The sequence below is a fragment of the Eleutherodactylus coqui genome, chromosome 9, assembly GCF_035609145.1.
Source record: "Eleutherodactylus coqui strain aEleCoq1 chromosome 9, aEleCoq1.hap1, whole genome shotgun sequence".
NCBI lineage: Eukaryota > Metazoa > Chordata > Amphibia > Anura > Eleutherodactylidae > Eleutherodactylus > Eleutherodactylus coqui.
Genome location: NC_089845.1, coordinates 168,428,585 through 168,446,221, shown reverse-complemented (window position 1 = coordinate 168,446,221; position 17,637 = coordinate 168,428,585). Strand labels below are relative to the sequence as shown.

Sequence of the window (17,637 nt, the reverse complement as noted above, 5' to 3'; positions counted from 1 at the left end):
CGGGCGCCGCTGATCTGTTGGCGCCACTTGTAAACAATTTCTATATAAAAAAAGCCCAATTGTAGTTTCCCCTGAAGGTAGATATTGGGGGACAGGGGTCCAGGAATGTAACCTCTCCCCTCCACTGGGATCGGACGTTAGTTACACACACCCCTGCTCAGATTCATTATTATTGTGCCTGTTTAACAGATTCCTGATGCCCTGGGCAATGCGGCATCCTCCAGTATGGAGGGACTCCACTGCCAGTACGAAGTAAGACAGGTGACAGCGGACAATGTGGCTGTATACCGCAAACGGGGTGAGAATATGCACATTTTTTATGTCATTTACCGTGAAAGTTGTCTGTCAATCATACTGATGTACTAACGGGAGGGTGTGGGTGTGAATAGCCGAATGTCAGCATCATTTTATCATTTGCAAACAGATGTAAATGGGTTACATCCTGTAGTAAGGCCCATTTTTGCGATTAGTACTTTATTGGCTTCAACTGCATGAGCTTCTGGGAACTGTTACAGAACTTAGCAGGAGGTCTGAGCTCTGTAATTAGCTCCATTGTTCAGCCACAGGCTCCCTATGGGGAATTCAGCACCATGGACAGCAGACACAGTGTGTGGTCCTGCTTATCAACTGTTCTGCCAATTAGACTGACTACTGAAAACAGCTGTAACAATGTTATCAGCTGTAATCCGCTCTCTGCGAGCAGAACACAGCCTGCGGTCCTGCTTATTAGCTGTTCTGCTGAATAACGGTTTTCAAGCAGAACTGAAAATCGTTGTTCGGCTGAACAGTGAGAGTAGAGCACATGTAGACACAACTATTATCGCCCAAAAGGCGGCTTTAGAGCGATTTTTGAGTGATAATTGTTGTGTCTAAATGGACCTTAATACTCCAGAGCTGCACTCTCACTATTCTGTAGTGGAGTCACTGTGTACATACATTACTTATCCTGTACTGATCCTGATTTACATCCTGTATTATACTCCAGAGCTGCACTCACTACTCTGCTGCTAGTGGAGTCACCGTGTACATTACTTATCCTGTACTGCTCCTGAGTTACATCCTGTATTATACTCCAGAGCTGCACTCACTATTCTGCTGGTGGAGTCACTGTGTACATACATTACTTATCTTGTACTGCTGCAGAGTTATATGCTTTATTATACTCCAGAGCTGCACTCACTATTCTGCTGGTGGAGTCACTGTGTACATACATTACTTATTCTGTACTGATCCTGAGTTACATGCTGTATTATACTCCAGAGCTGGGCTCACTATTCTGCTGGTGGAGTCACTGTGTACATACACTACTTATCCTGTACTGCTCCTGAGTTACATCCGTTATTATACTCCAGAGCTGCACTCCCTATTCTGCTGGAGGAGTCACTGTGTACATACATTACTTATCCTGTATTATACTCCAGAGATGCACTCCCTATTCTGCTGGAGGAGTCACTGTGTACATACATTACTTATCCTGTACTGATCCTGAGTTACATCCTGTATTATACTCCAGAGCTGCACTCACTATTCTGCTGGTGGAGTCACTGTGTACATACATTACTTATCCTGTACTGACCCTGAGTTACATCCTGTATTATACTGTAGAGCTGCACTCACTATTCTGCTGGTGGAGTCACTGTGTACATACATTCCTTATCCTGTACTGATCCTGAGTTACATCCTGTATTATACTCCAGAGCTGCACTCCCTATTCTGCTGGTGGAGTCACTGTGTACATACATTACTTATCCTGCACTGACCCTGAGTTACATCCTGTATTATACTGTAGAGCTGCACTCACTATTCTGCTGGTGGAGTCACTGTGTACATACATTCCTTATCCTGTACTGATCCTGAGTTACATCCTGTATTATACTCCAGAGCTGCACTCACTATTCTGGTGGTGGAGTCACTGTGTACATACATTACTTATCCTGTACTGATCCTGAGTTACATCCTGTATTATACTCCAGAGCTGCACTCCCTATTCTGCTGGTGGAGTCACTATGTACCTTGTTGCTGGAGACAGCCAGCAGTCCAGTTATCTGACTCCTGTCTGCTGTACTCAGTCTCTGTAGTACAAGGGGCAGATCTTGTTTTCTACACCACTTCCCAGAATGCAGATTGCTAAAGCAGGGAATGCTGGGAGATTTCAGCTCTACAATGTATTATTGAAGTTATACTATAAAATGCAGCTCTGCAGTTTTTCGGCACTGCGGTGTGTCTGCAGCTCCTGCTACACATTATTCTAATTATCGCCCTCCTTCCCGCCAGGACACGAGTTCGCTGCTCACAGAGGTTTTACACGCACCGACTTCACCAATATCGCCTCTGGCGTGTACAGTGCAGTACTCTTCCCATCCAGCGGTGGTGTCAGATTGACAGATGGCTACTTCATGTGCCGCCAGTTGTGTACTCAGGACTCCTGCTGCGATGGCTTTATCCTCAGCCAGGTGATACTGAACCAAGGTAATTCTCTACATTGTCTCATTCCGATATTCTCTGCTGACTGGGTTCTGTTGTCCGATCACGTCACTCCCCACATCCACGTCCGCTGGGTTACACCGGTTGTCAGGGGGTACAAATCAAAGCACAGCGCCCTACCTGTGCACAGGCCAGGTGTGGTATTACTACTCAGGTCCAGTCGACTCAATAGAGCTAAGCTACAAAACCAAATGTGACTACCGGACCGAGCGGTACGAAAGCAGCCAGTATGTCAGCGGCTACATGTGCACATTTACATAGAAGCTGATTTGTCCCTATGATTGGCGCTCCCCTGTACGGTAATTCTCTCCGTGACCGCGGAGTGCGGCATAAAATCACGTGACAAGTTTTCTGTGGATCAGTTTCAGTGTGAATCCACATTAGAAAATCCAGCGATCGGAGCGACTTCCAATGAGGCCGGTCATCGGTGCTAGACTAGCCGGGGTCTCATTACTGACCGCGGGGGGTTTCTCGTGTAACGGTGTGGAGAGTATAGAGAGAATGGCGCGATCGAGGGAAAATATCCTGTGAAAGGGGATCCTGTGGAAACAACTCCTCACTGAAAGGGGTCGGAGGAGGATGTCAGGAATCGTTCTGACCAACAGGCTGCACAGTCAGCTGAATACAACGCTGGAGCTCCAACTAACGTCTCCAAACGCACAACTCGCCGTTCCTCCGCACGGATGGTATGACGACCAGTTCCAGCACCATTGTGTCTAAGAGAAACAGAAAGACTCCAGCGGGCAAAAGAGCGCAAAACTTGTATCACTGAGCAGCGGGAAAACATCTCCTGGTCAGATGGAGCCAGATTTCTGTTGCTGATGGGAGGGCAGAATTTGGCGCAAGCAGCATGAATCGCTGACCCCTTCCTGTCAGCTGGTCAGAACATGTCAGCACCGCCATCTAATCTGCAGAGACTACGAGAAGCTTCCTGTCCGCAGGGGCCGATATCCCTGCAGAACCATTTCATCACTGAGTGGGATCTAGAACACAATGAATCGCTGCCGGTCTGAAGACTAAAGGAGTCCAACGCTGCTAGATGGGGGTAATAAAGGGGCGGTCAGTGTATAATACTGTTATATAACACTGACACGTCTTTAACCCTACAGGCGCCCCCTGGAGGCCGCACGGCTCTGAGCGGCACGTTAGCCTTCACAGGTGTCACATTTGGAGAGCTGAGAGGACGATACTGAAGGGTGTTTTGCGGAGCTCCAGGAGGGCGTCATGCGGGCGGCAGATGATCCTCCGCAGATCACAGAGTTACAGGAACAATTAACAAGCAGGAAATTGGATTAATACTGATGATCTTGGAAAGATAAACGAGACCCAAAGATGTGCAAGTAATTACAGGCGATGGTTATCAGGAGCGGGGCCCGCGGCACCACGCTCATCATCTGCCCTCCTTATGCTGCGGACGGCTCTGCGCGATGTTCTGCAGCATCTCAGCACATTCCCCATGACAATGCTGGAATAATTAACAGTTCATTAAGATCCAAGAGAAGAGTAAACAATCCGAGAGTTTATCTGAGGACCGCAGGGCTAGCGGGAAAAACAACGCAGACGTATCAACGTGGCCGGCCTTGTGGCCTTGTGGCCCTGCTACACGGGACGATTGCAGTCCGGAATCCTTCAGATTGAGCGATAATTGTCCCGTGTGAACGCCGCTCAGCATATACAGCCATCGGTCACTATTGAATGACTGCTTACTGTGAATGGAGACGGGCGGGCAGAGAGCGGCCGCGGCTGCTCCTCCTCCATGCTGGCTGTGCTGTGAATGATGCCAGCGATACCCCATCCTGTGTAACAGTGCAGGAGGGGCATCACTGGGGTGAGCTGACGGGCATCGGTTGCCCAATAGCTCGTAGTGTGTAAAAGGACCATCATCTATGTGTGACTTGTGTGGGCACACAGGACGCCGGCCACCATCTTGTTAATGGGGTGGGGGCACCAGGCGGATGCAGGCTGAGGGTAATCACTCCCCTTAGGTCCACCTCACCAAATGATCTTCTGTGCGGCAGCGTCTTGTGGAGCTGTATGAATCATCCTCCTCCTGGCTTTGTGTCCTCCAGTATGGTTTTCAAAGGCGTTGCAGTTAGGCTCTCGACGCTCCCACAACACAAGCACTTGTTCTAGTGCTGTACTTATGCACCAAGCTTGGTTCTGGGGCTGTATTTATGCTATAATTTTCATTCTAGTACTGTATTTTTTCACTGCCTTGTTCTGGTACTGTATGTATTGAGCTTGTTTCTTGTGTTGTATTTATGTGGTACTGTATTTAACATACATAGGCTGAAAAAAGACCAATGTCCATCCAGTTCAGCCTGTTTCCACCCCTCTATTTATGTTATATATTTGGTTCTGGTGCTGTATTTGTGTTCTGAGGTCACTTCTTATAGTGAATTTATGTTATAAGCTTGGTTCTGGTGCTGTAGTTATGTACTCAACTTGGCTTGGTGCTATTTTAATGTTATTGTTATGTCTGCACACCACCAGGGCACCAAGCCTCAGCACGGACGCAGGGTGGCGTTCACGCCAAAGCGAGACACACACACACACACGATGCACACTATACACCAAAGGTAGGACTATGTACTGAACTCACAGGCAGACATAACATATCCCGACTCTAAAGGGACAACTACCACGTGAAACCTGCCTGCATGCAGGGTGATCGTCCCGATAAGGACGATCCCACACTGGAACCTAGAGACCTACCTATCCCTGGATGGCAAACGATCCACAGCAGGACAGGACACAGCTCACACCAACTCACATGACAGGACTGTTCACACCTGATGTCTGGAAACATCCACAGACACCGATCATGTCGCTATTCACACCAACACCCCAGGGATTTGCATGCAACACAGAACAGGACTGTTCATACACCTTGTTTGGCACCTTCACAGACCCAACAACAACACAACACTGTTCACACACATGTCCGGCCACCTGCACAGACACGCACCACACATCATGCTTAAAGCAAAACCTCATGATGACAGAGAAACCCAATACGGAAACCCCACTCAGAGCTCACATGCATACAGATAAACCATTGCTAGCGAAAGTGTCCTCACATCAAGGGGAAAGAGTCAGACGCCGTACTGACATACAGGGAACCGTGTCAGGCATAACCCATCTGACACACACATAAGACATCAGACATCTGAAGGCTGCACCTGTCAAAGGGAAGGAGAGGGGGTTCTGCATATAATGCAGACAAGGTCTACAGGTGTCCAGACCGTCCTCAGGGAAGGCAAGAGACACTACAGGCTAGACATACATAACACCAAGCTCAGAGTGTGATTAACACAGAATGCATAAACTGGATAAAATGACCCGCCTTTTCTGGCAAGAGAAGCTGGTATTTATGTGCAGCAGACCAGGAGGATTGCCTGGAGAATACTACACCCAGCCAGCTCAATTAACCCCCAGCTGTGAAGGTGTGCTCATGGAAATCTGTAGAACCACAGGTCCCAGCCACACAACCTAACAGTTATGAGCTTGGTTCCAGTGCTGTTTTTATGTACTGATCTTGGTTCTGCTGCTGTAGATATGTGCTGAGCCTGGATTGGTACTGTATTTATGCACATAGCTTGGTTTTGGTTCTGGTGCTGTATTAATGTTATGAGCTTGGTTCTGGTGCCGTATGTATGTGCTGAGCTTAGTTCCGGAGCTATACTAAGTTTGATTCAATGGTTGTTCTATAGTTTTGCTCTAGCACTATATTCATGTACAAAGCTTGGTTCTGGAGCTGTAGCTTGGTTCAATTTCTGTTCTATAGCTTTCTTCTGGTGCTGTATTAATGTACATTGCTTGGTTCTGGTGCCATATGTATGTACTGAGCTTGCTTCTGATGCTGTTTTTATTTCATGAGCATGGTTATGGTGCTGTTTTTATGTACTGAGCTTGGTTCTGGTACAGTATGAATTGAGCTTTTTTTAGAATTAATCAGGTTCATTGTTTGTCCATTTACCATCACAGAAGAGTTACAGACAATGAAACCCTTGTGTATATCGATATACACTATTCATAGTTTCTTGCATTTCCCTCACTAGGTGGCGCTATATGTGCTCTGCTCAGGTCTCCGGATGTCTTGCTGTGCAGTGTAAATGACTGGAGTCAAACTACCAGACTGGGAGGAGATGGAGTCTGCAGAGGAGTGAAGTCCAATCCGGAGCAGAAGACGTTTTCTTTCTTCCTAGGAGGACAGGAGTTCTCTGGAAGTAGGTTAATTCATTCAAGGAATGCAGAGGTGTTGTTGAATGTGCAGAGGTCATGTGACCAACTAGGATGTCACATGAGGATCATTTTTAGTGATGTAAGTGGCAAGGACAAGGCTAGATTTGGACCGCGGTTCCCTGGACTCACTAGAGTAGATGATGTGCACTTTTATTTGCATTGTAATTATCACCTTTAGGGTACACATGTAAGATGGTCCGTTTTCGTGTATCTCTTGACTCTGGCCTGTGACCTCACCTGAGCATGGTGCGGTAATGGACCCAGGGCAGTCAAAACTGAGGAACTTTATTCTGGTTGGTTACATCAGCAGTCCTTAGCTTGGTGGTTTCACTCTCATATCAGCACACAGCTTGATGGTTATAGTCTCTAATGGGCGCACTCAGCTTAGTGGTTACAGTCTCTGTTAATTGCACAACACTTTATATACATAGGACCACAGTGGGTTTTGCACATTCTGAATCTCTGTCTACTTACACAACACGGATTACAGGTCTTCCCTCATTTCCACAGCAGAGGAACATGCTGGAAGTGGTCCACAATCAGGATACATGGGGCCTTCTCGGATCACAAAGCGTTCCCTCCCTGGTAGACCTAAGAGGGTACAGTAGGCTGAAACAGGATCAGGGTACAAGGATGAGCTTTTTTATGTCCTGGAAAATCCCTTTAATAAGTGGGACCAGAAAGGCGACGTTATTACTGAATGGGGCCACAGAGAGGGCACTATCATTATTTAAGGCCACAAAGGGGGCACTATTTTTAAATGGAGCCACAGAGGGGGCGCTAATACTAACTTTTTGGGGGATGGGGGCCCCATAAGTTCTATTTACGCCCCTGATTGTAGTAGGTCATAAGTCGTATGTGAACCACCCGTACATTTTTATGAAGGCGTTAACAGCTAGTGCCCCAATATCAGGGGGCATGTGTTGCTGGTGCAGCTATTGCCAACTGGCGACACAATACAGGAGGCATTGGCAGCTGGCATCTTAGTAAAACGGCCTTAGAGAACAGCGCTACAATATAAGAATGATAACCGCCAGTTGTCAGCTTGTTCATACATTTCCAGAAGGAATACAAGAGGCAAAACCCCCCATCGTGTTAAGCCACACCCAAACCACACCCCATGGTCCTTGGCCATTACTTTTTGGTGGGAAAGGTATAAACACTACAAACAGGACTTATCAATAAGGTCTAATTGGTTATTTGTGAATTGTCCCATAATAAAGTCATCACCAAATGGGGTCATCTTGGTCCTTCAGTATTCTGGTGGAGCTGTGACATCATGAAGAATGGCTGCTGTCTCATTACTCCTACAGCATGCACACAGTCCGCAAGGCAACTTCTAGAAGAGTTTGCAGGTTTCTCCTCATTTTTGTGGATTTCCTAGGAAGTCTTGATTCTCTACATGCTGATGGTTTCCTCAGCTTCTTGTTCAGTTGCCCATGAGGACAGTGACTGACGGCAGTGATTACACATTGTACAGCTCTGCGGGATATGATGGCACTATATATATATAATCCGTTACATATCAGTGTCTGACAACACGCGGGACTGACAACTAATATCCTGCTTGCAGGCTACGCCTTGTTGTCGCAGAGTATTGGGATGGCTGATTATTCGCTGAAATTGAGTGAAGAGCTGAAGACGGAGATCCAGGAGGCGTTCTTTGGGTTTAAGCGAGTTTTTCTACTTAAAGGTAACAACCAATAAAACCGAACTAAAACCTCTCACAGCTGAGGATTTGTTACAGTAGTATGGAGTCTAGGCAGTCCTTTGAGATGACTGCATCAGCTGCACAAATCTCTCTGCTGACCTTTACTACAATGTATCAAACTCATAAAATTCTCCTCCCGTTTTTTGTCTGCAGCTCCAATGCAGATCTATGTGTCTCCATGGTGAGTGGGATCCTGCAGTCACATGCTATTCCCTTCCATCTTCCTCTCCTTCCACTCTCCAGATCAGTGTTCTCCAAACATTGTCTGCTTGCAGCACACCTTGGCAGAATTTTGTATCTTGCTGTACCCATGAATAAAAAGATGTCTCTCTATCCTTTTTTCTCCCTCTTTCTTTTTCTCTCCTTGTCTTCTCCCTCCTTCCCTTTCTCTGCCTCATACTCTCTTTTTCCTTCTCTCTCTCCTTTTCTCTCTTCTCTCTCTCCCCTCTATCTCATTCTCTCTCTTTCAATCTCTTCTCTTTCCTTCTCTCTCTCCTTCTACCTCTCGCCTTTTCCATCTCCTTCTCTTCTCTTTCTTTCCTCTTCCTCTCTCCTTTTCTCTCTCTTCTACTTTCTCTCGTCTTCGCTCTCTTTTTTTCTCTTTCCTTTTCTTTTCGCTCTCCCTTTCTCTCCTTGCTCTTTTCTTCTGCACTCTTCTTTTCTTCCCCGCTCTCTTTCTCTCTCTCTCTCCTTCTTTTTCTCTTTCTCTCGCTCTCTCTCGCCTCTCTATTTCCCATGGCACCCCAGTGGGAATCACTGCTCTAGGTTATCAAGAAGAAGAGACAGAAGGAGGGTAGAAGGTGCTGACTGCAGACTATGTGTATGTAGTCTGTAACTCTAGGCACATAGATATGCATAAGAGCGCTATGCGCAATATGGTAGGATGCTTTTAACCCTGAAATGGGAGATTTAGACCCATAAGAAAGTGCAACTGACTGTAGAAACTAACAACATTGTGTTTCATGTGTGTTCAGATGGTGAGAAGACCCAACTGAGTGTTACTGAATGTCCGCAGGTTGACCCAAGGACCAACATTACCAGCGCTTCAGGTACTGATATAGTAAACTGTAGATCTAAGGTAAATCCCAGAAGATACAATAATTCACATCCAGGATTATATTTATCTAACCTTCATTAGATATGCATCAAAAGACTGTTAAACCGATCAACCTAAATTGTGTCTAACTGCATAAATATAAACCATAAGGTGCAAATCAGCAATATAATAAACCTTCAGAGACGTTCAGCTCACAATTTGATGAATCAGACTCCAGAATCAATACCTCTAAGGGAACGCCACGTCTTCCAGAGAATGTAGGGTTAAAATGCAAAGTCAATCAGACTATCCCTATTGTGTTTCTATTGACTATCCCTATTGTTTCTACCTACATGTAGAGCTACCACCCTGACAAGGGCAACCCCTCTTCTCGGAGGCTTTCCCTCACCTGTCTGCTGTTAAACTCACGTATTTTGGGAAGCTACACTTCCAGCGTTTGTATCCATATCCCGCTTTGGTGATTCTCTCCACTATTTATCATATGGTTGTGCTGGTTCCAATATCCATTTCGTGTCTCCACAGCAGCTGCCATGGAACACTTCCTTCCGGTAAACAGCGAGGACGTCGTTATTAAGAAAGACATTGCAGTAGGAAATATAGAATATTGGATTTCTAAAGATCATTACTCATCGGACCGAGCGCTGAGCTGGTGTCTAACACGTAAGCCAGGTTCACTAAAAATGACACGCTGACACTTGGGGGACGGGAGAATAATAGACTTACACTTGGGGGACGGGAGAATGATAGACTTACACTTGGGGGACGGGAGAATGATAGACTTACACTTGGGGGACGGGAGAATAATAGACTTACACTTGGGGGAAGGGAGAATAATAGACTTACACTTGGGGGACGGGAGAATAATAGACTTACACTTGGGGGACGGGAGAATAATAGACTTACACTTGGGGGACGGGAGAATAATAGACTTACACTTGGGGGACGGGAGAATAATAGACTTACACTTGGGGGACGGGAGAATAATAGACTTACACTTGGGGGACGGGAGAATAATAGACTTACACTTGGGGGACGGGAGAATAATAGACTTACACTTGGGGGACGGGAGAATAATAGACTTACACTTGGGGGACGGGAGAATAATAGACTTACACTTGGGGGACGGGAGAATGATAGACTTACACTTGGGGGACGGGAGAATGATAGACTTACACTTGGGGGACGGGAGAATGATAGACTTACACTTGGGGGACAGGAGAATGATAGACTTACACTTGGGGGACAGGAGAATGATAGACTTACACTTGGGGGACAGGAGAATGATAGACTTACACTTGGGGGAAGGGAGAATGATAGACTTACACTTGGGGGACGGGAGAATGATAGACTTACAATTGGGGGACGGGAGAATAATAGACTTACACTTGGGGGACGGGAGAATGATAGACTTACAATTGGGGGACAGGAGAATAATAGACTTACACTTGGGGGACAGGAGAATAATAGACTTACACTTGGGGGAAGGGAGAATGATAGACTTACACTTGGGGGACGGGAGAATGATAGACTTACACTTGGGGGACAGGAGAATAATAGACTTACACTTGGGGGAAGGGAGAATGATAGACTTACACTTGGGGGACAGGAGAATGATAGACTTACACTTGGGGGACGGGAGAATGATAGACTTACACTTGGGGGACGGGAGAATGATAGACTTACACTTGGGGGACGGGAGAATGATAGACTTACACTTGGGGGACGGGAGAATGATAGACTTACACTTGGGGGACGGGAGAATGATAGACTTACACTTGGGGGACGGGAGAATGATAGACTTACACTTGGGGGAAGGGAGAATGATAGACTTACACTTGGGGGACAGGAGAATAATAGACTTACACTTGGGGGACAGAAGAATAATAGACTTACACTTGGGGGACGGGAGAATAATAGACTTACACTTGGGGGACGGGAGAATAATAGACTTACACTTGGGGGAAGGGAGAATGATAGACTTACACTTGGGGGAAGGGAGAATGATAGACTTACACTTGGGGGACGGGAGAATGATAGACTTACACTTGGGGGACGGGAGAATGATAGACTTACACTTGGGGGACGGGAGAATGATAGACTTACACTTGGGGGAAGGGAGAATGATAGACTTACACTTGGGGGAAGGGAGAATGATAGACTTACACTTGGGGGACGGGAGAATGATAGACTTACACTTGGGGGACAGGAGAATAATAGACTTACACTTGGGGGACGGGAGAATAATAGACTTACACTTGGGGGACGGGAGAATGATAGACTTACACTTGGGGGACGGGAGAATGATAGACTTACACTTGGGGGACGGGAGAATAATAGACTTACACTTGGGGGAAGGGAGAATGATAGACTTACACTTGGGGGAAGGGAGAATGATAGACTTACACTTGGGGGACAGGAGAATAATAGACTTACACTTGGGGGACAGAAGAATAATAGACTTACACTTGGGGGACAGGAGAATAATAGACTTACACTTGGGGGACGGGAGAATAATAGACTTACACTTGGGGGAAGGGAGAATGATAGACTTACACTTGGGGGAAGGGAGAATGATAGACTTACACTTGGGGGACGGGAGAATGATAGACTTACACTTGGGGGACGGGAGAATGATAGACTTACACTTGGGGGAAGGGAGAATGATAGACTTACACTTGGGGGAAGGGAGAATGATAGACTTACACTTGGGGGACAGGAGAATGATAGACTTACACTTGGGGGACGGGAGAATGATAGACTTACACTTGGGGGACGGGAGAATGATAGACTTACACTTGGGGGACGGGAGAATGATAGACTTACACTTGGGGGACGGGAGAATGATAGACTTACACTTGGGGGAAGGGAGAATGATAGACTTACACTTGGGGGACAGGAGAATAATAGACTTACACTTGGGGGACGGGATAATGACATGGTGACACTTAGAGTCCCTCTAAGGACTGATTTTTCCCTCCACGCCGGCGATTCTTTGGCTTCTGCTCCCCGTTATGCACTAATCTCTGGATGGTTTCCTCTTCTCTCCCTTCTGTCTCCAGGTTGTCTTGAAGAAGAGTCTTGGTGTCGTCTTGCAGATTTACGAGACGGGACGGCAGGATATTTCTCATGTCTCATTTATCCGGACACATGGAATTGTAGTTACCTCGCTGACGCGGCGCCAGATCATTGCAACATCGCTCTTCACGAAGAGCCGCAGTCCCTGCATCACATGAGAGGTTTGTGTCAGTGACAGGTAACGTGTGCCGTACCGGCAGCTGTGTGACCGCTGTGTCTGTCTGTGCAGAGACCCTCGGTACCACGGTGAAGCATTTCTACAGCCTCATCCCGTACCGGACGCTGACCGCCGTGTCCGTGAGGAACAGGATAGCCGTGACCGGGACAAGTGTTTCCAAAGGGTGAGGCTCATGTAGGCGACGTCAACCAATAGGTGCTGTAAGGGAGACAAGAGTCTAAACATGCGCCAAATTTACCATCGATCCTGAGGGACGGGGATAAGTATTGCGCATCCTTAGGCAGCCTGGCGTAAGTGTAAACTGATTAATTATCAGACCAGATTAGTAATTCCTCCCCAAAGTTTTATGATCTACTCTAAAATCACGGTGGTACAACCCCTGCCTATATACTCCAATAGGGACCCCTTTCCATTAGCCAGACTGCAAGCTCTGGTGGACCCCACCATCCATGCATTATATGGCAGCAGGCTTTATGGTGCCTGAAGCGAAGTGTGAAATAGCGCCCCCCTCCCCCCCAAGCAAAAAAACCCTCTCATCTTAGAGGCATTGAAAACACCAAACACAAAATACCCAACACATATTTGAACCATTCAGACTTGTAACAGTGCCCCCAGTAGTGACCCCAATAGTAAGTGCCCCTAATAATAATAGCTACCCCCTTAATAGCCCCAGCAGTAATAATGACCCCATTAGTGGCCCCAGTATTAATTGTGACTTGCATAGTTTTCCCAGTACTAATAGCAACTCCAAGTAGTGGCCCCAATAGTAATAGTGATCCTGTTAGTGACCCAGTAGTAATAGTAGCCCCCATAGTAGCTCTCAGAGTGACCCAAGTAGTAACATTGACCCTCACTGTGCTCCCGGTAGTAATAGGGACCCCCGTACTGGACCTCTGTCCGCAGCTGTGGTTGGGTGACCAACATGCTGTCACCAGTGTGACCCTTGCCCTCTGACCTCTCCTGTGAATATGCTGCCCAACTAGAGCTTTGGACAGAGTGAATGCGCTGCTTGTTGGGTCGCTGCCCGCTCTGCTTGCAGCTGTCAACTATTTTTTACCAGCCATTAATATGACTGGTAAAAAATAAATAATGTCCAGATGGCAACCTGGCGCCCTTCTGAGGTCCTGCAGACTGAGGTGGCAGGCTTAGGTCGCCTCATGGAAGGGGTGCCCCTGGCAGCAGTTAGTTTTATTGGCTGCCATGCTATATTACCCCTGGTGGCCACAGTAGGCAGACGATAGACCTGCAGAGATCAGCTGATAACTGTGCCCTTATCCCGGATGAGACAATACCTTGAAGGCTCCACGGGACACATTCTGGGTTTCTCCTGAAGTGGCCCCCCAGTAACAAACGATGGCTGGACGGGGTTACAGATAACGGGGCTGATTCACTATTGAAAATGCGCCACTTTTCAGGGAATAAATTGTGCCACAATACTTTGCACTACTTTTATAATGGGGTTTACAACAAAAAAGGGTCGTGGCTTCGAGGGAAACGGGCGAAAGAGGAATTGGCCCAAGTGGGACTTAAACCACCAAACTTTGGTGCAAAATCTGTCAGAAAAGCAATCCAACTAATATCAGAAGAAAGTAAGACTAGAAGATCAAAGAATACGGCAGTTCAATCATCCGGCAGACTCGCCCTGATAGAGGTGGCGCATTTTAAGACCGTCTAGTCTGCACTGTTAGATTAGTCGGTCTGCCACAATATCTTTATTTCCCGCTCAGATTCTTCCAGTGCGAGCTCCGCTGTGACGCTGATCCGTGCTGCAAGGGGTTCGGATACCTCCAGCAAACCGGGGTACAAGGTAGGTGGTCACAGGTGTGATGTGCCCAGCCCTGCAGTGTCAGCTGTCTTCCCACTACTGCTCCCCTCTCACAGCAAAGCTGGATGGGGTATCCTGCAGCTGCATCTCCCCCTCCTGGAAGCTTCTGGACAAGTTCTGAGAGCCTGTCGGCAGGTAAGTGGGGGCTTCAGTCCGCTGGAGGAGGATGCCACCCACAATTTTCTAACTCTCTAATGTGCCCTGTGCTCTGCTCTGATTGACCAGCGCTGATCACATGAGCAGCCAATCAGAGAGCAGGTAGAGTGCGCTGGTCGTCTAACATTATCAGGAAGTCTGAGGATTGTGTGGACCGTCTTTGGACAGAGGATTGGGGGGGCGGTAGAGAAGGACAAGTGCAGGTAAGATCCCCCCTCCCTCCGGTCCTCACACAGAATATTGTCCCTAGACTGGAAGGAAGGTAAGAGTTTGCTACAGTTGTATCCAGCCTGGACAATCCTCTGTGAGCTCAACAGCCTGGACAATTCTCTGTGAGCTCAACAGCTTGGACAATCCTCTGTGAGCTCAACAGCCTGGACAATCCTCTGTGAGCTCAACAGCCTGGACAATCCTCTGTGAGCTCAACAGCCTGGACAATCCTCTGTGAGCTCAACAGCCTGGACAATCCTCTGTGAGCTCAACAGCCTGGACAATCCTCTGTGAGCTCAACAGCCTGGACAATCCTCTGTGAGCTCAACAGCTTGGACAATCCTCTGTGAGCTCAACAGCTTGGACAATCCTCTGTGAGCTCAACAGCTTGGACAATCCTCTGTGAGCTCAACAGCCTGGACAATCCTCTGTGAGCTCAACAGCCTGGACAATCCTCTGTGAGCTCAACAGCCTGGACAATCCTCTGTGAGCTCAACAGCCTGGACAATCCTCTGTGAGCTCAACAGCCTGGACAATCCTCTGTGAGCTCAACAGCCTGGACAATCCTCTGTGAGCTCAACAGCCTGGACGCCATGATGATACTGAAGGATTGTAACAAAGTGTCAGAGCAAGAGAAGCTGGATACAACGGTGCCAAATCCTCAGCTGGGAGAAATATTAGGGGAGGAATATTAGGCTTCAGCCCCTTAAGACTTCATGATTTACAGTTACGTCCTGGAGGTTTGGGGGTTTTTGGAAGGGGGGGGGGGGGGGTCGGGGGGTCTATCCTACTTTATACAATGCGGATGCCCACTGTTTCGTACAGCCGACACCCGCCCCGCAATCAGCACTCACGCCGATCTTGGCTGTTAACCCTTTAAATGCCGCTGTTAATTCTGACAGCAGCATTTAAATGCTCCAATCTGAGGGGGTCCCGAATGGCTCATCTGCGATGTGCTGTGTGTGCGTGACGTCCGTATGTGCTGTGTGTGCGTGACGTCCGTATGTGCTGTGTGTGCGTGACGTCCGTATGTGCTGTGTGTTCGTGACGTCCGTATGTGCTGTGTGCGCGTTTTTTATATCCGTGTGTCATCCAAAAAGAGATCAGTTAGTTACACAGATGGGCTGAAAATATGCTGGTGTGAATAAGCCCTGAAATGTCCCTAAATTTACCGCTACCTCAGCAGCGAGGAGGTGTACAAAGTGCAGTGCAGTCAGGGGTGCCGTTGTGTTGTCATGGCAGCCTAGGGCCTTCTGATGGCCCCCAGGGCTGCCATGAGTGACTGCGACGTGGCTGTGACCTGTGGCGTGGCCTGATAGACTGCCCGTCACAATGTGGTATGGTGTAATACTGTGGTACTGCATTATACTGGATGAGCGATCAAACCATCTCAGGTTCAGTCCCCTGTGAACTAGAAAAAATATAAAAATAAGGGAAAATAAAGTTCTATTAAATGTTAGAAGAAATAAAAGGTGATAAAAGTTTTTAGAAAAAGCTTCTCCCAGTCATCTCAGCAGAAAAAAAATGATATCGCCGTGTCTGCAAAACTCATTAACATATCGCAATATTAATCTTGCAAGAGAACGCCATCAGAAAAAATACACGCAATACCAGGATTACGCTTTTTGGATCAGCCCATCGTCAAGAAACAATTGAAAAAAGAGACCCAAACGTCACATGTACCCCAAAACGGGAGTGAGAATCACTACAGGTCACTGCGCAAAAAACACGCCCTCACACAAGGGGTTAACGATGCAACTAATTTATCATCATTGTACGACATTTGATGGATTTGTCGCATTTCACACTGGAGAAGGGAAGAAAACTGCCAGGACAGAGGCGTCAAAAGTCCCTCTGATGATACATTCCCCCATAGTTCAGAGGTGGCGCATTCACGTCTGATGTCAGCGCCACCTAGAGGCCAAAGTATTAGTAGAAGAAATGTGAAGGTTATTGGGCTGCATCACCCAGTCCTCACGGCTGCTTGTAGTCCTCCGCTCTTTACCTGTAGGACTGATGAAAAGGTCCAGGAAGCTCCTCATTCTCCAAGAAGTCACGCGCACACAGCACACACGGACGTCACGCGCACACACGGACGTCACGCGCACACACGGACGTCACGCGCACACAGCACACACGGACGTCACGCGCACACAGCACACACGGACGTCACGCGCACACAGCACACACGGACGTCACGCGCACACAGCACACACGGACGTCACGCGCACACAGCACACACGGACGTCACGCACACACAGCACATACGGACGTCACGCACACGCTTGGACATCAGTTTGTTTTTGACTGACTGAAATCACACCCATCTGTGGGAATATAATGTTACCGGCTACAGAAACCAAGTAATCCTGTAGATAGGAGACCTTCTAATGGCCAACAAACATACATGATGTTACAGCGAGCTTTCCAGCCGCTCAGGGTTCTGCTTCAGGCTTAAATGAAAATCAGAACCCCGAACCCTGGACCCTGAACCCGGAACCCTGGACCCTGAAGCCGAGCCCTGTGGAGGCTCAAAAGCTTGCATTAACATGTATTTTTGTTGGCCATTAAAGGTATCCTATTAGTAATAAAGGCATCTCCGGCCGCCTCCTGCGCCAGTCAGACTAATCTACCCCAGCTGGGGCTGGCTTCTGGCATAAATTATAGGAAATGTGCCAGGCTACGAGGGGCCACGC

The 17,637-nt window shown here is 47.6% G+C and overlaps 1 protein-coding gene across 1 annotated transcript in view; it reads left to right on the top strand.

Moving 5' to 3' along the window:
* The window catches only part of TG (thyroglobulin), a 218,158-nt gene that overhangs the window by 82,070 nt on the left and 118,451 nt on the right, over positions 1-17,637 (top strand). The window contains exons 27-35 of the mRNA XM_066578917.1: positions 190-298; positions 2,275-2,469; positions 6,546-6,713; positions 8,303-8,422; positions 9,415-9,489; positions 10,020-10,157; positions 12,557-12,733; positions 12,802-12,913; positions 14,478-14,557. Coding sequence (XP_066435014.1) covers positions 190-298; positions 2,275-2,469; positions 6,546-6,713; positions 8,303-8,422; positions 9,415-9,489; positions 10,020-10,157; positions 12,557-12,733; positions 12,802-12,913; positions 14,478-14,557 — 1,174 coding nt within the window. The remainder of the gene's footprint in view (positions 1-189; positions 299-2,274; positions 2,470-6,545; positions 6,714-8,302; positions 8,423-9,414; positions 9,490-10,019; positions 10,158-12,556; positions 12,734-12,801; positions 12,914-14,477; positions 14,558-17,637) is intronic.